Source organism: Furipterus horrens, unplaced genomic scaffold, assembly GCF_987537825.1.
Source record: "Furipterus horrens unplaced genomic scaffold, mFurHor1.1.pri manual_scaffold_7, whole genome shotgun sequence".
Taxonomy (NCBI): domain Eukaryota; kingdom Metazoa; phylum Chordata; class Mammalia; order Chiroptera; family Furipteridae; genus Furipterus; species Furipterus horrens.
This window is the reverse complement of record NW_028327177.1, coordinates 133824091-133845085: the sequence shown is the minus strand read 5'-3', so window position 1 is coordinate 133845085 and position 20995 is coordinate 133824091. Positions and strand designations below refer to the sequence as shown.

General features: G+C 43.3%; 1 protein-coding gene across 1 annotated transcript in view; it reads right to left on the bottom strand.

Moving 5' to 3' along the window:
* Positions 1-20995, bottom strand: part of DLEC1 (DLEC1 cilia and flagella associated protein) — a 50306-nt gene that overhangs the window by 28458 nt on the left and 853 nt on the right. Inside the window, exons 2-9 of the mRNA XM_090284513.1 lie at positions 20041-20191; positions 12683-12793; positions 10878-11077; positions 10390-10610; positions 8859-8937; positions 1739-1826; positions 891-1064; positions 81-217 (exon numbers count right to left, since the gene is read on the bottom strand). Coding sequence (XP_090140639.1) covers positions 81-217; positions 891-1064; positions 1739-1826; positions 8859-8937; positions 10390-10610; positions 10878-11077; positions 12683-12793; positions 20041-20191 — 1161 coding nt within the window. The remainder of the gene's footprint in view (positions 1-80; positions 218-890; positions 1065-1738; positions 1827-8858; positions 8938-10389; positions 10611-10877; positions 11078-12682; positions 12794-20040; positions 20192-20995) is intronic.

Genomic DNA, 20995 nt, shown 5'->3' with positions numbered 1-20995 from the left:
TGCACCGTAGCAAGTCCCTCACAGGAGGCTATTGCCTTGGATGGATCTGTTTCTCCAGGTGGCCATCTGTGATCACTCACCCTGAAACTGAGCGGCGGCCAGCTCTTCTTAGGCATGACACAGAACTTGCCGACACTGAAGCCCACGTTTTTGCAGAGGAATCTGCACACCTTCATTCCCCCAATGAGGCAGTAACCACAGTCCAACAGCGGCGGCACTGCAGCCACAGGAAGATGCACAAGGGACATAGCACATCGCTGTGAATAGGCGCTACTGTCATTGTTCTCCCGGGGTCCAATCAGAGTTCAGGGCAGGGGCCCCGCCCAGCATCCCTATCAGAGAGGGTGAGTGGGGACATGCTCCGACCCCTGCTCCCACTCCTGGCTTGAGCCACAGGAGGCAGCTCCCACGGTGCTCTCAGGCCTCAGGCAGGGCCACCCGGTGTGGCCCGGGAGGCTGTGGTCACAGTCCCAACTTCCTGCCTGTGCCCAGCTGAGGAGACTTGTAAGTGAGGGGGCCCAGCCAAAGTCAGCTTTCCCGAGGAAGCCCACACCACAGCCTCACAGGCAGCATCTCTTGAAGGCTCCAGGCACTCCTGCCCTGCCTCAGTGTGACACAAGCCCATCCAGGGGTGTCCACAAGCCAGCAAAGGCCACACTGGGGTTAGCTGGGCTGCTGACCCCCTCTCCGCTGTGGCAGGTAATTCAGCCAGCCTCCACCAGCAAGCAGGACACGGGGTGATTGTGTAGACCCTGCTGGCAGGTCCCTGCTCAGGACCCAGAAGGCCCTGCCAAGCTGCGTGCTACCACAAAGGGCCCAGAAGGCCAGCAGCACTTACAGGGACTCACCAACCCTAATGGGATCCCCAGGAGGACAGGGTGCACACTCACGCGTCAGCACCGGGGGCGGCCTCCGGGCCTGCAGGGGGATCAGGAGCTTGTGGGCTGACTGGGTCTCCACTAAAATAAAGTCATCAAAATCCCCAAGGCAGTCGGGAAAAAACTGGACAACGTACTGGCAGGCCATTCCAGGAGCCACCATTCCACCTTTTCCTGGGAACATTCCTGTGCACGACAAAAGTGACAGATGACGAGCTGTGGACCAGTCAGCCACCAGGGCTTGGGCTTCAGTGTTACAGACAGCAAGCAGAGGGTACGGGCAGACCCCCGGTGCCCTGATAGTTGGGGCTGGCTTGGGGAGTCAAAGCCTCCCGGGCCAAGGTCCTGCCAATGGCAGAGCCAGCAGGGTGTGCCTGGGGAGCAGGCTACAGGGGCAGGGACTGCGGGTAAAAATACTAGGGGAGGGGGAGGGGACATGGTCCATCCAGAAGGCTTAGGTGACGCCATGCCTGACCCTATGGCTTAGAATTTATTCTGTGGGCAACAGAGAGCCATTTAAGATTCCTGAGCTGGGGTGACACCCTCAGATGATCTTCAGAAAAACATTGTGACATGGGATGCCACGGTAATGGTTAAAGTGACAGCCTGGAGGGTGAGGAGATGGCAGACCCAGAGCCTGGAGGGAGGTGACTTGAGAGAGAAGCTGTCAAGACTCAGAGACCTCACTGCAGGGAAGAACAGCAGGCCTCCAGCAGAGGGTGAGGGCCCCCAGGGATTGCTAACGACTGGAGCTCAGGTCACAGATGGGGAGTCACCTGAGGGCCAGGTGGGCCAGGAGCTGGGAGCAAGCCCGACACGTAATTTTGAGGCAGTCTAGACAACGGCTACGCCGAGCTCACCCAGTCCCAGGGAGAAGTAGGGCGTAGAGGGCGGGAGAACTCGCAGGTAGCGGCTGTTGGCGGTGGTGTTCTGCAGGGAGATGACCATCTGTTCAAAGGTAAGGGTGGGCTCCTTGAGACAGTGACATGGATGGACCAATGACATGAGGTCTGGGATTTATTAAATAATATGGGAAGGGGTCGGAGTATTAACGAAGCTTGGCCACGTGTTTGGAACTGTTGAGCTGAATGATAGGCACATGGGGATTCATTATGCTGGTCTCTCTACGTTTGTTGAAAAAAATAAAATGCAAGGTCAACATGAAGGCAGAAATAGTCTGACCTATCTTTGCCCTGTTTATAAAGCACCTGTCATGTGCCCGTTCAACCTTGCAATAACCAGGACAGGTGGGAACGATCTAGAGAGTTCAGCGAGACTCTTAGCTGGTAAGTCACAGGGTTGAGATTTGAGCCCAGGACCTGGCTCTAGGAGTGGTTGACCTATGGGGGTGACAAAGTTCTGCTCCCAAGTTCTGCTCACCTCACCTCTTACCTACAGTCTTCTTTCCCACACATCCCTTTGGGCCACTTCTTTCCAAAGGCCCAGTGGAAGGGGTGTTATGGGCACCTCTATGCCAGGGTTGTAACTGGACTGCTCTCCTTCACTCAACCCACCCAGCCCCATTAAGCTCTGCCTTCTCTTTACCCTCACTCAGTTGGGAGACCCCTCGGTGGGAGACCCCTCGGTGCAAAACCTGGAACTCACACACTGCCGGCCCCCACCAGCCACCAGCACAGTGCCTCACACAGACAAGGAGCTCAATACATGTACACATCTTTGCTTCTATTTTGTGAGATATTATACTGGAAAAAATGTATACTGGAAAAAATGCATAAATTATAACATGCCAAAAGTCATGTTTCCATCATCTGGCTTAAGGAATAAAACATTAAAAATACAGATAAAGCCCTTCTCCAGCTGACCCCCCCCCCCCCATCCACACCAGGTAACAGCAACATACATTTGAAGTATGTCTTTATAATTTCATTCATAGGCATGTGTTCCTAAATCAACATTAAAGTCAATTTGGGGCAGCATGACATATTCACTAATCTGTCAGCGAACTAGACCCAAGTGTGGGGAGACTCGTTTAATTTTCCTTCTGCTGCTAATGACGACAAGCATCTTTTTGTATGTTTATTTTCCATTTGGCTTTCTTCCTGTGTGAATTGTTGGTTCATATCCTTTTACCAGTTTGCCATCTGTATACGTGATCTTCTTATTAATCTCTAGGAGTTCATGTATTCTGGGTACTAATTCTTTGTAAGGTATATGTTATAAACATCTGCAAGTTTATAACTTGTATTATCTTTTGATGTCCAGACCTATCGGGAACTCTTATCAATGTCACCACCATAAGTCAACCTCTCCTGGAGCCTTTGGGCCTCTTCCAATCTGTGCTGGTTGCCTGCAATACCTCCTATTCACTATCACCTGTAGCAGTTTTAAAACATGTCCCCAAGTTCTTGGACACCCATCCCATTAAGAGGTGAGATCTGTTCAGTTTCCCCTGGAATCTGGGCCAAACTGAGCGACTCACTTGTAACCTTTAACCTACAGAGATAACCTATTTCCAGAGGTAACCTGCAAGGTTAGGTCACAAAAAGTGATGCAACCTCCATCGTGCTTGCCAGGATAGTCAGAAGCTCTGACCTTCACTTTGAGCTGCTGTGCACAGTCATACCCTGAACTGACCATTCTGTGAGGAAGCCAAGGCTTCAGCTGTCTCCCGGCAACCAGCATTGACCACTCTGTGAGTGAAAATGCCTCAGAAATTCCAGCTCGACTATCAAGCCACCCCCATGCACTGACCCTTTCCAGCTACAGTCTCAAATTTGGTGGAACGAGCCATCCCTATTGCGCCCTGTCTGAATTTCTGATCCAAAAAAATCTGTCAGCAAGAGAAAATGGTGGTTTTACGTTGTTTAGCTTTTAATAAATTGACTTGTCAATTCCCATAAGGTATTTGCAGATTCATTTGGATTTTCTGGGTACACAATCATGTCAGCTGTGAGTAGTTTTATTTTTGTAGATACCTTTTATTAAATTATGAAAGTTTTATTCTATTCCTAGTTTGCAAAGCTTTTTAAAAATCAGAAATAGGTAATGAATTCTGTCTGCATCTACTGATAACTTATATGACTTCTGCCCTTATTGTGTTAATGTGGAAAATTATAATGATTGCTTTTCAAATGCTTAACTTTGCTAGATCAAACCAACTTGGCTGTGATGTTTATCGTTTTTATATAACTGAACTCAGTTTGCTAATGCTTTGTTAAAGAATTCTGCAGTTCGGTTCATGACTAAGTTTAGCCTTCTTATAATAATTCTTTTCAGGCTTTGGTATCAAGTTTATGCTTGTCTCATAAAACAAGTTTGATGGTGTTACCTCTTTCCCTATTCTCTGTAGGAGTCTGTAAAAGATTGTTGCATTTCTTCCTTATCTGTTAGAAAAAATTCACTGATAAAGCCATCAGGGCCTGAAGTTTTATTTGTGGCAATTTTTTAAAAAGCTGTTGTTGTTTTAGCTCTATGGAGATAATACTGCACATGCTATAGAATTCACCCATTTAAAGTATATAATCCAATGTTGTTTAGTATATTCACAGAGTTGTGCATACATAATGAGAATGTGTGAAATTATAGATTCAGTGACATCCTATGGAACTGTTCAGGTGTTTTATGTTTTCTTGGATCTGTTCTGTAAATTGTTTTCCTGAAAAAATGTCTATTTTGTCTATATTTCCAAATTTCTAGGCATAAAGTTGTTCATAAACCTCTTGTCATCCTTCTAATGTCTGTAGGATCTGTAATGATGCTTTCTCTTTCTCTGAGGTTAATAATTGGTACAGCTCTGGTCAGTGTAGCTCAGTTGGTTGCAGCATCATCCTGTATCCGATTGAAAGTTATATTTTCATCACTTAAAACTTCCATTCCAATATTTTCTAGTTTCTGTCATTTGGTAGAAGGTGGTGGGTGATCTTCTTTAGGTGATTTAAGTTTTGTTGTTGTTTTCCCCTTTTCTTTGGTTTAGAGGAGGACTTTACTCTAATGTGCCTAGGTAGGTATGGTGTTCTTCTATTCTACTTAGGCCATTCATTCGGATCATTCTCATCTATTACTGCTTTCAACGCCTCTTCTGTCCCATTCTCGCCCCTCTCTTTCTGGGATTTTAGTTATACAACAGACCTGTATACTGTATCCCGTATTTTTTAAGTGCTATCCTGTGTATTGTTACCATCTTTTTTTTTTTTCTTCATGCTTTAGTCTGGATCATTTCTACTGACCTGTCTGCAAGCCTTCTCTTCATCTATGTCTAATCTGCTGTTAAGCCCATCTACTGAGTACTTAATTTCAGTTCTGGAACTTTTATTTTTTGTAGATTCCTGTTCTTCAGTTTATCTAGTTACAATATGGCCCTAACTTAAGAAGTTTCCCCAGTATACATATATTTCTTCTGCTTAATTCTGAGATAACACTGGCCAGAGTTGCAAAAATAATCCATAGAGGTCCCATATATTCTTCGCCCAGCTTTCCTTTATGTTGACATTTTACATAACAACAAAACAATGATCAAAAGTAAGAAATTAAGCGTGGTGCAATATTGACTAAACCACAGAATTCATGTGGACTTTTCCAGTTTGTCCACTAATATTCTTTTTCTGTTCTTGGATCCAATCCAGGATCCAAAATTGCCTTTGGTTATCACGTCTTCCTAGTCTCTTCCAATCGCTGACGGCTCCCCAACTTTTCTTGTTTCCTTATGTGTGATGTTTACTCAGGACTGGATTGAGGTTGTGTTACTTGCAAGAATACCACAAAAGCAATGTGCCCTTCTCAGTATGTCACATCAGGGGTATATGAAACTGATGTGTCTTCTTAGTGGCGATGTTAACCTTAATCCCTGGGTTCAGGTGATGTCTGCGAGGATTCTCCACTGTATGGTTATTATACTTCCTTTGGAACTACTAAATATTTGGGGACACACTATATAATTATCTGTTTCTGCTTCAACTTTTACCTACTAATTTTAGCATTAGTATGATATTGAATGGTGATTTATTTCTCTCGCTCTTTCTACATTATACTTAGAATTCTTCCATAATAAAGGGCTGTCCCTTCTCTCCCATTTGTCTATTTTTTCAGCTATTTACTTGTATCAGTACGGATTCATGGATATTTATTTTATTCTGTGGGCTATACTCTAACACCATCATTTATTTTGTTGCTTGAGTTGTTCCAACTTTGGCCACTGGGAGCTTTATGTCCTTTTGACATGTCTTCTCGCCATCTGTCTCTGAATCCATATTTATATTTCCAACCACAATCTAGCATCGTACAGTTTATTCTAACACTCTCCATTTCCTTATCTGTAACTTCTTTCTGCAACAGTGAAGAACTTAATTCTTAGTCATATATTTTTTTAAATTTGCAAGGTTTTTATCAGTAGCAACACAAGTTTATGGGGAAAAAAAAGATTCTTAAAAATTCTTCTCTAAAATGCACTATTTTCTGCGTGATTTTCTGTGCACAATGGGTGGCTTCTCCCAGCCACATGTACTCATATTTTTGCGTAGTCATGATCATTACGTTGTACTTTGTTTAATTTTAACGTTATTAGACATATATTTTCCTATATATTTAACCATTTTTATGTTTAGCAACCTTCTATAGGAATAAATATCTTACTAAAACATTTGTGAACTGTTATTCATCACCTTATCAAAACCCAACAAAAAAATCATACACATACACACACACACAATTTTTTTTTAAAAAAGTAAAATAGAGTACCTTTCATTTGCTCTCAATTTATCTTATTTAGCAAGGGTAGGCAAGACTGAGAGGTAGACCCATATTCCATTGTCCAGGAAGTCAGTTGGCACTTATTTACTGAGAGCCTACTATGTGCCAAGCCCTGATAATGACATGCTAACATAAATCTAAAAATAATGCTTGCCCTTGTCGGGCTTACTTACAGTCTAATGGGGAAGATAAATATAGAATTGTGCCACAAAAGAGCCCACAGTACAAAAAGAGGCTGCAGGAGGGACATGTAATCCAGTCAGGAAAGGTCAGGATGATTTTCCAGAGAAGTGACAAGCAAGCAAGCTTCAAGGGGTGCGCAGCAGACAACGAGGCAAAGGCAGAGGGAGGACTGTTCCCTGCATTCTGTTCATGTCACCCACAGGTGCCCACAGCTGGCACCTTCAAGTCCTGCATGTAACTGTATTTCCCTGGCCCTGTTTCATCCCCTGACTGGATTTATTTTATCTTTACATCCTAACACTTGTTTGATGTATTGATGATGGCCATTCTGACAGGCATGAGGTAATATCTAATTGTGGTTTTAATTTGCATGTCTCTGATGATTAGTGACACTCAGCATATTTTCATGTCTATTGGCCATCAGTATGTCCTCTTTGGAGAAGTGTCTATTCAGGTCCTCTGGCCATTTTTTAATTGGATTGTTTGGATTTCACTGTTGAGTTGCATGAATTCTTCACAAATTTTAGATATTAACCCCTTATCAGATACATCATTGGCAAATACCTTCTCCCATTCTGCAGGTTGTCTTTTCACTTTGTTGATGGTTTTCTTTGCTGTGCAAAAACTTTTTAGTTTGATATAGTCCCATTTGTTTGTTTTTTCTTTGTTCCCCTTGCCTCAGGAGATATGTCAGAAAAAAATTGCTAAGAGAAATGTCAGAGACCTTATTGCCTTTATTTTCTTTTTTTTAAATGTATTTATTTATTTATTGTATTTTTTCCCCATTACTATGTATCCCCTACCGTCTTTATTTCCTTCTAGCAGTTTTATTGTTTCCAGGCTTACATTTGAGTCTTCAATTCATTGTAACTTTATTCTTATATTTGGTATAAGGGGTCTAGTTTCTTTCTTTCTTTTTTTTTTTTTTTTTGCATGTATCTGTCCAATTTCCCCAACACCATTTATTGGATAGACTGTCTTTACCTCGTTGTGTGTTCTCGCTTAAAAGAAAAATAATTTTGAATATGAATCTAATCAAACCTCTACACCTAACTACCAGTTTATGGCAAACAGGGGCTAAAGACACGTGTTTAATGCCACCCCAATAATGAAATTCGCCGAATCCGGGATGTAAAAAATTGCAGTTTCTTTAATAAATAAATGCCATTTTTAAAAAGAAGGGGGTATAGGAGGAATTTTCAACTAAAGGAGAAATAAGACATTTTAACCAACTGTAATACTTGAATTCCAATTCAAAGAAACCAACTGCAAATTGACTTAAAAAAAAGAAGTGGAGAAAAATCAGACATGGGCAGATATTAGTTGATATTAAGGCAACGTTATTACTATTGCTGGGTGTGATAATGGTTATTTCTTTAAAATTTCTTACCTGTTAGAGAGACTTAAGAAATTTTTTAAAAGATTTTATTTATTTATTTTTAGAGAGAGGGGAAGGGAGGGAGAAAGAGTGGAAAACACCCATCAGTTGCCTCTCACATGCCCCCAATCCGGGACCTGGCCAGCAACTCAGACATGTGCCCTGACCAGAATCGAACCAGCAACCATTTGGAGCCACACCAGTCAGGGCAAGCTACTATTAACCAAAGAAGGACATGATGTCTAGGCTTTTCCTTAAAATATTCCATTGTACACATGTGCACCACACATACACACATACACAGGAGGAAACTGTGGGGTAACAAACGAAACCACATTTGCAGGCTGGAGTTAACTGTTGAAGCTGGGTGGTGGGCACACAGAGTTCATCAGGGTCTTTCCCTCGTCTTGTGTATGGTGTCAGAATTCCATAATAAAAGCAGATTGAATAGGATATAGCAAGAAATAAGATTTCAGCCCTGGCTGCTGTGGTTCAGTGGATTGAGCGTCGGCCTGCAAGCCAAGTGTCACTGGTTCGTTCCCAGTCAGGGCACATGACTAGGCTGCACGTCAGGTCTCCAGTTGGGGGCGTGAGTGAGAGGCAAGCACACAGTGATGTTTCTCTCCTTCTCTTTCTCCTTTACCCTCTCTCTAAAAATTAACAAACAAATAAATAAATTATTTAAAAAAAAGAAAAAGAAAGAAGATTTCTACCTTATAAACAAATCCAATTTCGTAATCTGTGAAAAATGCGACCGGTGGCTTAGCGAGGAACACTGGAGTGTCAGCACAGCTGCGGGAGGGCAAAGGGGGAAAAGGCCGTTTGTTTCGTCCGTGTGATGAAATTCCACAAGGTACTGATTCATGTACAGTAATACACCTAAGCCCTCACACATATTCACAATATGTCATTTTCTGGGTTGTGTTGTTGTTAAAGCGGGATGCAAAGTAAGTTTACAGCATGACTGAATCTTTGTTAAAATACAGGTAGCTACATATTTCACTTTCAGTATGCACAGGAAAAATTCTGGACACCTAAACTCCAATCTGTTAGCTGCATTTTTACTATAGGCACTGCTTTTCTTTTCTTTCTCTCTCTCTCTTTCTTTTTTAATCCTCACCAGAGGACATTTTTTTCTTTGCTTTTTTAGAGAAAGAGAGGAAGGGAGGGAGGGAAAGAGGGAGAGAAGGAGGGAGGGAGAGAGAGAGAGAGAGAGAGAGAGAGAAACATCCATATGAGTGAGAAGCATCAATTAGTTTGACTCCTGTTTGTGTGCATACCAGGAACTGTAAGTGCCAGGGATTGCACACCAGGACTGGGGATTGAAGCTGCTCCCTAGGTATGAGCGCTGACTGGGAATCGAACCCACAACCTTTCAGTTACAGGTGGATGCTCCAACCAACTGAGCCACACCAGTCAGAGCAGGTGCTGCTTTTCTTTGAAATAGCAGTCTTTTCTAATTTTTCTTAATAAAAAAGATATTATTTGTCAAATAAGGAAAAGTTAATAGTTTTAAGCCCATTAAAATTATTAACCCATGAATTGTTCTTTCTTAAGAACAATTATTGAAATATAGCTAAAGGCACTTTCTTAAAGAAAAATCACAACTGATACTAATGATATGCAATTAATCAAATTTTAAACATTTTTATTATCTAAGACATATGGCTGTAGGGCTTCCTCCCATTTGACTCAGACTGTTTGATGTAACAGACTAACACTAACCACTATTCCTCAAGACTCTGGCAGGTCAGAAAAGCACAAATCCAGGACTCTGGAGATGTCCAAAGGCCACATCTGTGGCGAGCCCTGATGCCCTGCTCTGTGCTGATAATGGCACCCTGTCCCTCTACAAAAATCTAGGATCCTTCATAAGCCAGACCAGGTCTAGGACCTTCTGGGTTTTACTCTAAAGCAACGATTTTCAACCTTCTTCATCTCATGGCACATATAAACAAATTACTACAATTCTGCAGCTTGCATACCAAAAAAATATATCTTTTTGCCTATCTGACAAAAACTAGGTATCAGTTTGATTCATTCACACCAGATGGCTACTGTTATGTTGGCTGTTCTCTTTTTTTTTTTTTTTTTTAATTTGACAATCTAAAAGAAAAGGGATCAGTGCCCCCTGACTAAATAGTCAGGTATTGCATGTTTTAAAAATTCTTATGGCATCCCAGGTGAAAAGTGCTGCTCTGAAGGGTCAGATTTTCCGAGAGTACAAGTCAGGGAGAGACACACCTTGGCTCCGGCTCTCCACTCGGGAATTCCCCTACCGGTGCTGGCTTCCTTGGAGGAAAGACAAGAGACCTGCCTCCATGTGGCGTGCCAGGAGGGAAAAACCGAGGGTTTTTTAGGAAGTGGTTCCGACTCTCCATTCTGGCAAGGAGACGTCGCTCTAGTTGTCTCTGTGGCGCACGTAAATGGTTCATCCAGTTTTTATTCTTCGGTGGGCTCACTCTCTTTGAAACACAAAAAAGTATAGACTCAACACCAGGCAGAGGGACTGTGTGTGTTGCCATCTTGGCTAACTGCATGACCAACAGATGGCTAATGTCAGCTCTCTTCTTGACTTGGCTGTGGATTGATCACAACTTCTGTGTCCCCCGGAACTCGTTCCCTTCATCATCCCTCTGTCCCCACTGCCCCCCAACACACACCACCAACACACACCACCACCACCACCACCACCACCACCACCCCCGCAGTGCCCAGGCTTTAGCACTAACCTTGGCAGTTTCTTTCGTTCTGAGTTTGGCCTTTAAAGATGAGTCCCAGGTCAGGCTGTCCACAGTGTAATCTAACTCGTCTTCAGACTTAGTGAGTGTCTCCCTGCATGAAGCTTCAAGCTTCTTGGTCAGCTCTTTCTTTGGGACAGAACGCTTCTCACAGCTGAACGTCAGTTTGGAATATCCAGGGGCGAAGTTGCCTATGGCGTCAAGGAAACCAACCGAGTTACTGTACCAAGGTGAGGAGACGGACATTTCTAAGATGACTAAATAAAAGCACTTGATGTTTTGTCCTAAACCTTCACACGTACTGCTAGATATATTTGCTCTTCAGCATATAAAGGACTCCTGGACCTTATTTTATATACTTGAGACTTACGACTTGAGTGTTAAAATCTTTGTTTGTTGTCAAATATGGTCAAAGGACCCGAGTAGACCAGTGTTATCCACACATGCATGTCCACATGTGAACATGCTTTTAAAAAGCTCACATAGGAATCAAAGTTTGTATTAGTTTTTTATACTCTTAAGATCATCCTCCAAAGGTTCCATGTGGACATTCATTGCTTAGCAAGAATGCAGTGAAACGGGTACCACCACAGGCTTCTCAGCACAATGCCTAGTGCTCCTCAACACGTGTTAATGCCGTGCATAAGATAGTGGGTTTCCAACTAACTTTAAAATACCAGGTGGGCCCTGCCTGGTGTGGCTCAGTGGATTGAGCACTGGCCTTCGAACCAAAGGGTCGCTGGTTCGATTCCCAGGCAGGACACGTGCCTGGGTTGCAGGCCAGGTCCCCAGTTGGGCTGAACGAGAGGCAACTGCACATTGATGTTTCTCTCCCTCTCTTTCTCCCTCCCTTCCCCCTCTCTAAAAATCAATAAAATCTTTTTAAAAATAAATAAATAAAAATAAAATACCAAGTGGCTTAGTATTCCATGACACGTGATTCTGCTACCTCTTTCTGGCCTTGTTCCTCTACGTAGCTCTGGCTGTCAGGGTACTCTTCCTGCGTCAGCCCACTCAGCTCTCTGGGTTCTAACCCTCCCACCCCAATGCCTTCTCAGCTGCAATGCCCCAGAGGTCTGCAGAGTCTCACAGACCAGGGCTGCTGGAGGTCTCTTCTTCTGAGCCTGGCACCAGTAAGCCATCCTGATGTTTGGCCACAAAATCCACACAAGTGACTCCTCCAAAAAACTATCTCCCTGCTTCAGCCCACAACGCAGCTTCCCACCCCACTCAAACTAGATTCCGCCTCCCATATCACAGGAAACTAGCCAGACTCTCTCTCTCTCGGTCTCTGTCTCTCTCACACACACACTCACACACACACACACCCTTCTCTGCCTTGCTACCCAATCTTCCCCCCATACTTAAATGGTGAAAAATTGCTCTGGTCCTGTGTGAGGTCTGGGAAAAGCCCTCAGACCATGCTCTGACTCCCTCAGGGACTTGCTCCCTTGCCTATCTGCGTCCTCATTGATATACACATGGTTTTGTATTTGGTTTTGTTTTACGGGTCATTCAAATACAGTTCTAAACATTTTCATCTCTTGGTGCGTTATGTTCCACATTCTGGAGTTGAGACCTTTGTCTTGTAGGTGTCAAGAGAGCTCGTGAGGACGGGGCATCCTCAGATTTGAGCCTCCCAAGAGTCACTATCAAAATTAAAGAAAGGGGAGGGGGGCGACTATGAAAAAAGAAATGAGATCAAAGGCGGTCCTGCTACTAACGAGCTTCCCTGGGATGATATCAGAGGCTCAAAGAGAGGACGGAAGCATTACCTCCAGGCACAGAAGCCTTACCTTTAGGTGCAGAGCAAAAGGGCACTGTATCGCTATAGTAGTCATCCGGGCAGATCAAATGATGTTTCTGTAGCAGCTTATTATCCACACACCATCTGAAGACAGTCTTCACTGCATAGAGGGAAACAAGGACAAAGGTGTTTCAAGCCAGACGGGCATTAAAGAAGTTACACCCAAATTTTCTTCATCCTAAAGCACCTGACCATTCTTTCTCAGAACCTGGTGGTAATTTTGAGATTCAAGAAACTAGTCAGAGAATGTTTACAGCCACTGAAAAGAGGACAAACATTGGGCAAGGCTGTGTTCTGGTATTATCTGAGCTCACAGAGAGGTCTACAACAAAACCTCATTAAGAGAAGTATGGTAGATTGAATAAATGGCTGCATTTCTTCACCTGTCTCCATATCCACCTTTGCCATGTGACTCCTGCTACTGTAGACAGAGCGCACTTCTTCACTCTTGACTTTGGCCATGTGATTGGTGTGTTTTGGCTAATGAGATGTTGGCAGGGGTTTGAAATGGGCTTGCACAGATAAGCTCTTTCCCTCTTGTACCTTTGCCATCATCATGATGGTGAGTGGGAGATTTGAAAGTGTTCAAACTTTGTTGCTTGTGCCATTAACCGACATGGTGATCTTAAAGGGCCTCTCCTTCTGGATTAGGTGAGAGAAGTGAAGGATACCTATCTCTCCCATCATTTGAGGAGAGACCCAAAAAACCCTGGAATTCATTTATAAAAAATAGTGTATTTACTCTTACATGTCTGAACTTCAGTCACCTTCAAAATACTCTCCGTTTGATGTAATACACTTATCAAGATGTTTTTCCCACTGTTCAAAACAGTTTTTGAACTCATCGATGTTGATGCCTTTTAGTGCTTCTGCTATTTTGCTGTTTCACCTCCTCCACATTGGCAAAATGTTTCCCCTTGAGGACTTTTTAAATCCAGGGAAATGAAAAGAAAGTCGATTAGGGTGAGGTTGGGTGAATAGGGAGGGTGGGGTACTGGGGAATCATGCCAGTTTTGGTCAAAAACTGCTGAATACACAGCACGGTGCGAGCAGGTGTGCTTGTAAACCACCCATCATGCAATGGGCAAACGCGTTGAAAGAGTCTTCAAAAAAATATTCACTGAAGCCAAATGCAGCCTCTCACAACAACGCCAGCTGGTACACTGATACAGATGGGTTCCTAGAACACTCACCTAGTGGGGGAAGCCTGTACTACAAGGGGCCGGCCCTCCAGAAGATAATTCTTGTTTTCTTTCTGGGGTGCAGGGGGATGTCTCCCCTCATATGTTAATTTGGGGATTTTGAGATTTGGCCTAGGTACTGTAATAGGGTGTGATCAAGAAAACAGAAATTACTCTACCTATATCACATATAAAAGGTCGATTTGAATGCAGAGGATTATAGAGCAGAAGAGAGGGAGTCAGGGAATCATTAACAAGTTCAGCCAGTGGCCCTGAGGCAGGGGGTTCTTGAGAAGTTATCTGGAAGCTGCTGTGAAATTCACAGCTGCTTAGTCATCTGCCTGCTACTGTTTCTTGATAACAGTGGCTCCCCTTCCACAGCTCACCATGGGCCTCTCATCAGTGGCCTACCCTGGAACCATCGCAGAAAGGTACATTCTGGGAAATGCACTCCCTGGCCTCTGCTTTGCAATACAGAGACCTCAGCAGGGAGTGGCAGCTATGCCAAGTTGGCACACTCTAGCCCAGTTCTCAAAGACTTTGGTGATGGCCTATGTGAAACACTACAAGATCAAACTTTCATACAAAGGGCAAAAGCCATGTGGGAAGGAGATGTAACCTCTCCCTTCTGATACCATTCTCTCCACTGTCCTCCAGGCTGTGGGTGGTTAGGTGCTACTTAGAAGCAGGGAGCAGTTTGTTTATCGGGCCTTTGGAAAGTCTCTCCACTTCAGGCCTGGATTATGCACCAGGTGAGCCTTGGAAACGCCTGCACCGGCCTTGACACTATCCTCCTCCACCTGGGGCGGGGGTGGGGGGGTGTGTGCTTCCTGCACTGGTCCTATGCTCCTGAGTCAAGCTCTGCAAGGGGCTGGTTCTTCTGGTCCCCAAAAGATAATGTGGACAAGTTACCAGCAAGGACAGGGAATGAAAGCACAAGATGTTCTGCAGAATGCTGACGTTTCTCCCTCAGCCTGGGAGACACTTACGCCCTGATATCTATTAGCAAACAGAAAAAGGCTGCCTCTGGGCCTCAAGAAAAGTCTCAGGAGGATGTCCTCACCACCACTCATCTAAGTTAAAAGAGGTTCTTGGGTCACCTTGCCCCACACTGAGAAGAAGGGACCAGAGGCCTGTCCAGGGAACTGGGTTAAGGTCTCTACCCCTGCTGCTTTTGAAATAACAAAGAGAAACATTACCAGCAGAAGGCTGAGAAACCGGGGTAGAAAATGTCTGCTATAACTTAATATTATCTTAAGTAAAAAAAATAAAATGAAGGTCATTGAGAAATTCTTCTGATGTTCGTTTCCCAGTTCTCAATGTTTTATTTAACTTTCATAAAACAAAAATAAAAACAAACAAAAACAATTATTTCATCCCCCCCTTATCTCTAGACCAAAAAGTCCTGCCAAAGCAGGAACACAGGGACAGTATCTGACTCCCAAGCCACAGGGGATATCAGGCAACAAATAAAACCTCCTGAGATATCAGCTACCAAAAATCTCTGCCTGGATCCATGGTGGAGGGAGGGATTCTGGCAGCTACAAGACTCTGCTGTGGTGGAGCGAGAAGGAGGATGAGGTGTGGAATCTGTGCTGGGTGTATGCTATCCAATGGGACCTGCGCCTCAGAGGTGGCAGGCCTGAAAAAGGACAGGGCTTCATGCTCACCTCCTGTGACACTGTACCTGGTTGTCCATCCTTTCTCCTCCTCCTGGTAGAAGAAAGAGACAGCAGACACTCAAGTTCAAATCTGGGCCCCAGTCTTTCTGAGCTATGAGGAATTTAGGGAAGTTATTGGATCCTCTCTCTGAGTTTAGTTCCTACATCCATAAAATGGAGAGAAACCTACGACACAGAATCACTGGAAGGATTCCGTGGGATAACCCATGCAAAGCACCTTATGCAGCATCTGGTCCCTAAAAGGCCCCATGAGTGCAACGCCTTTCTAAGCCACTAGATCTTCCACTTCTCCTTCCCTCTAGACCACAGATATGTCAGGTCTTCCAACCCTAAAAGGACCGTCCCTTTTGCCTACTGTACAGAAACATAATGATTTTCAAGGACACAGGAGGATAGATCAATGTCTTGGGGGAAAATAAAAGGCACCAGGGCTTCTTACAGACATGGCTGATTTCGGGTCTGGGGTGGTAAATATGCAAGATGCGCCTGGAACATCTGCCCATTCCAGAAGGTATGGAAGTTATCAAAGCAATTTTGTTGTGTCAGAGAATTAGGGGTCAACTTGAAAAGGCTCAAACTGGCCAAAGAAGGGACACCTGGAGCATCAATAAGGACAATAAATATAATGGTAGCTATGAAATTCATGAGTTCATACTGATTTGAAAACTAAATAAACCTCACTAGTCATGTTTGAAAGATGCTAGTGGAACCAACTCATTTTAAAAGCTGGCAAATAAGGGGAAAGAATTAATCCTGCTACTACCTTGGGGTAATCAAAGTAGTTGCTGAAAAGTTTCTCTCTATGGAAGTATTCTAGTACCATTAGCATTTCATTATAATTTACAACCCCCAAAGAAATACCAGAGTCAGGCAAAGGCTACCAGCATCATGAAAAGAGAGACATAATGTACCATATACCTCCTGAAGGAAGCACACAGCACCTATGAAGTTGTCTTGCCCATTTCCACCCACCTAGCCCCCCCCCCAAGAAAATTAATCTAAACCTTATTCAGTCTCTAGAACTAATTACTGAATTGCAGGAAATTCAGGGATCATAAGAATAGATTAAACAACTCCACAAAACTGAAATTAGCAAAATCAGGCTGTGATCAAGTCTATAGGGAAAAAAAATAACACAATTTCTTTAACAAACGCACTGACTATAAAAAGTTTCACCACAGAGGTGGCTGACTGAGAAGGAGTTTTCAGTGAATGCTGGCGGTGTGGTGATGGAGCTTTGGTGAGGAGCATGATATTGGTAAAATGTTGCAATTTAGCTTGGAGAATTAAAAGTGGAGAACCCCTAGCAGACACTAACCTGACCAGGTGATCAAGGTCAGCATCACCTGTGCCTCCTGATGGGCCACAGTGAGGAGAGCACAGTGGTGTTGCTGCCAAAAATGAGTCTGATTCTGGTTATGACGAAGCATCAGAACCGTCCTACAGAATGAAAGGGCTGTCGACAGCTGTCAGGAGAGGGGATTCTGGGACAGCGTGTAGTAGGAAGCACCAGAAATGTCTTTTCACCTCGACTACAAGTGTACTGACAGGGTCAGTCTAATGTAACCACTTAGGAACTCCGGAGTCTATCAAAGGCTTGTAACTTCCCGGCAAAGACTTGGACAGGAAATCATGGTTAACGTCAGCTCCCAGCGCAGTAGTTTTTACCCATTCCTCTTCTCTAACCCCAGAGCAGGCATATGTGCAATGTTCCTGGGGCAACCTGCATACAGTTTGTGGGAACCCGGATGAACAAAAAGGACCCTGTCCTCCTCCAAAAATCAGGGATCTGTGCTCTGATTGCTGATTACAGCTTCTGATCGCAGCAGTGTGGACAAAGAGGTGGCAGCTTCTGTTGTTGCACCTCCTGTCGCGGTGGCAAAATTCTCTCCTCCAGCTGAAGTGACTTCCAGGGACTTTAAAGGGCTGGCACTTATTTCACCCCTTCATCTTTCTCTTCTTCCCTTGATGGCAGCCAGACATGAAATACTATGACATTCAACAACCACTGGATATTTGGGGAAAATTAAAATATGACCACACATTCGCAAGGAAAGGCTCAGAAAAGGCCTGAGAAGAGCTTAAATTTATACCTCAGGCAGATACTTAGCACATGCAGCCTGTGATAATTAAAAAAACAGAAACACAGAATCTAGTTTGAATCTCCATATTTAACAAGCTATGTGGCCTTGGACAGTTTACTTAACCCTCAACCACAGCTTCCTAAAAAAATAAAAATAAAATAAAATAATAAAAAAATAGAAACAAAACCCAGCAAACTCTGTGGGATGCAAGGTTGGTACAATGTCCACAAATCAATGGATGTGATAAACCACATAAACAAAATGAAGGATAAAAACATATGATCACATCAACAGATTTTTAAAAAGCATTTGACAAAATCCAGCACCCACTTATGATAAAAACTCTCAGCAAAATTAAATGGAAGGAACACACCTCAACATAATAAAGGCCATATATGACAAACCCATAGCTAACATCATATTCAACAAGGAAAAACTAAAAGTGTTTCCCTTAAGATCAGGAACTAGACAGGGGTGTTTGCTTTCACTACTTTTATTCAACATAGTACTAGAAGTCCTAGCCATAGCAATCAGACAAGAAGAAGAAATAAAAGGCAAAGGAAGGGAAAGTAAGAAGTAAACTGTAATTATTTGCAGATTACATGATACTGTATATAGAGAACCCTAAAGAGTCCACCAAAAATTTACTAGAACTGACTAATTAGTTCAGTAAAGTAGCAGGATACAAAGTAAATATTCAGAATCAGTCACATTTTTATACACCAAAAATGAGCTATCATAAAAGGAAACTAAGAAAGCAATCCCATTTATAATTGCATTAAAAAAATACCTAGGAATAAATTTAACCAAGGAAGTAAAAGAGTTATATTTCAAAAATTATAAAATACTGAAGAAACAAACTGAAGATATAAATAAATGGAAGCATACACTGTGCTCATGGAGAGGAAGAATTAACATTATTAAAATGTCTATACTACCTAAAGCAATCTACAGATTCAATGCAATTCCTATCAAAATACCAAAGGCATTTTTCACAGAACTAGAACAAATAATCCAAAAATGTATACGGAACCACAAAAGACCCCTCATAGCCAAAACAATCTTGACAAAGAATAATGAAACTGGAAGTATCAAGCGACCTGTCATCAAACCATACTACAAGGTTTTAGTAATCAAAACAGCATGGCACTGGCATAAAATAGGCACCTAAATCAATGGAAGACTAGAGAGCCCAGAAATAAACCCGTACCTATATGGTCAATTAATATATGACGAAGGAGACAAGAACATACAATGGGGTAAAGAAGGTCCATTTAATAAGCTGTGTTGGGAAAATTGTACAGGTACATGCAAAAAATAAAACTAGACCACCTTCTTATATCATATGTGAGAATAAACTCAAAATGGATTAATCTCAAAACCATGTAGCTCTTAGAAGAAAACAAAGGCAGTAAAACCGTTGACATCCCTCTTAGGGATATTTTTTGACAAATTTCCTCAGACAAGGAAAACAAAAGAAAAAATACACACATGGGACTACATCAAATTAAAAAGGTTTTGCACAGCAAAGGAAACCATCAACAAAACAAAACAAACAAACAAACAAAAAGAAACAACTACTGAACGGGAGAAGATATTCTCCAATGATGCATCACATAAGGAGTTAATAGCCAACATTTACAAAGAACTCATACAACTCACCACTAACACATGCTACAACATGGATGAACCTCAAGGACATTATGCCAAGTGAAATAAGCCAGTCACAAAAAAGACAAATACTGTAAGATTCCACTAATCTGAGGTATTTAGAGTAGTCAACATCCCAGAGACAGAAAGTAAAATGGCCAGGGGCTGTGGTAGGGGGGAGTTATTGTTTACTAGATATAAAATTTCAGTTTTACTAGATGAAAACAGTTATGCAGATGAATGGTGGTGATGGTTATGCATTAGACTGTATTCAACCACTGAACTGTACACTTAAGAATGGTTAGAATGGTAAAAAAAACAAAACAAAAAAACCTGTCCAGACGTGAAAGACAGAAAACAATCAAAGCGTTGTTCCAAATGAAAAGTCTAAAAAAAGAGAGATGTGACAATTATATGCAACATGACTTCCTAGACAGGATCCTGGACCAGAGGAGAGTGGGCCGCTGTGGGCCAGCTAGTGAAATGTGAGTGGGGTCTGTGAATTGGAGGTTCATGTTGCACCAATGCTGATTTCTGGGCTGGGAGGGTTGCATGCTGGTTATGTAGGAGGGTGTCCCTGTTTTGGAGACGTGCACACTGGAGTGTTTTGTGGTAATGCAACATCACGTCTGCAGCTTGCTGTCCAAATGTTCAGATAAAGACTAGAGAGTGTACAGTGGAGTAAATACAGTTATATACTCACAGCGGGGGAATCGGGGTGAAAGGCATGTGGGAGTTCTTTATACACACCTGGAGGCATCTTGATGAAGGGCTCAAGGTCGTGGACTTTGGCCTGGTGCATGGCCCGCTCTTTTTCTTCAAGGGCCCGTGCTCTGGCCTCAATGATGTGTCTCTCCAACATTTCAAACTCTTCCAACCGCTGCTTATAGAGTTCCCGAATCTGGCAGGCGGGTGAACAAATGTACAGAAGTATAAGATCACATAGCCTTACTCAACCTCACTTCCAGCATCAGGGCTTCCTGTGAAGCATAGAACAGTCCAGAACTAGAGAGGCCATCGGGTTCAACCTGACATACGTGAAAACTGAGACGGACAGAGGAAAAGGGTTCAAAGGTTTCACAGGAAAGTCAGTAACAGAGGCCAGCTGGAACACTTGTATTCTGATTTCACAGTAAAGAGAGCTGTGATCCAAACTCTGAAATACCAGATACAAGTTAGCTTACCACCGTGGGAGACAAAGGGTTGTGCCAGCCGGATCCCTGTTCAAAGGAGGACTTGCTACTGGGCTGCAGGGAGTGGAGTGAGCACACAGCCTCCAGCTGCCAGCCCTTCAGAGTTGATCTCAGCAGCTTTGAAAGCGCTCAGCTGAGCCTCCGTTAAGGGAGTCATTAGCAGTGCAGTCCAGAGCGAGACCCAGCGGAGAGAACTCAGCTCTGCTGCTTTCCCCCTTGTACAGATGAGGAAGCAGAGTTGCTGTTGCCTCCTAAAATCTAGGGATGAATGCCCCCGTTAAGATCGTGGTTTGCCATACAAAGGCAGGGACCACCAAGGCGGGGGTGGGGGGATGACTTTTAGCTTTATCTCCAAGGAACAACTATTCCACTATCTGCCCCAGTCGTTTTACACACACACACACACACACACACACACGCACACACACGCACACACATACACACAATATAGGCATTCCTCGTTTTATTGCACTTCGCTTTATTGAGCTTCACGGGTGTGTTTTTTTACCAAT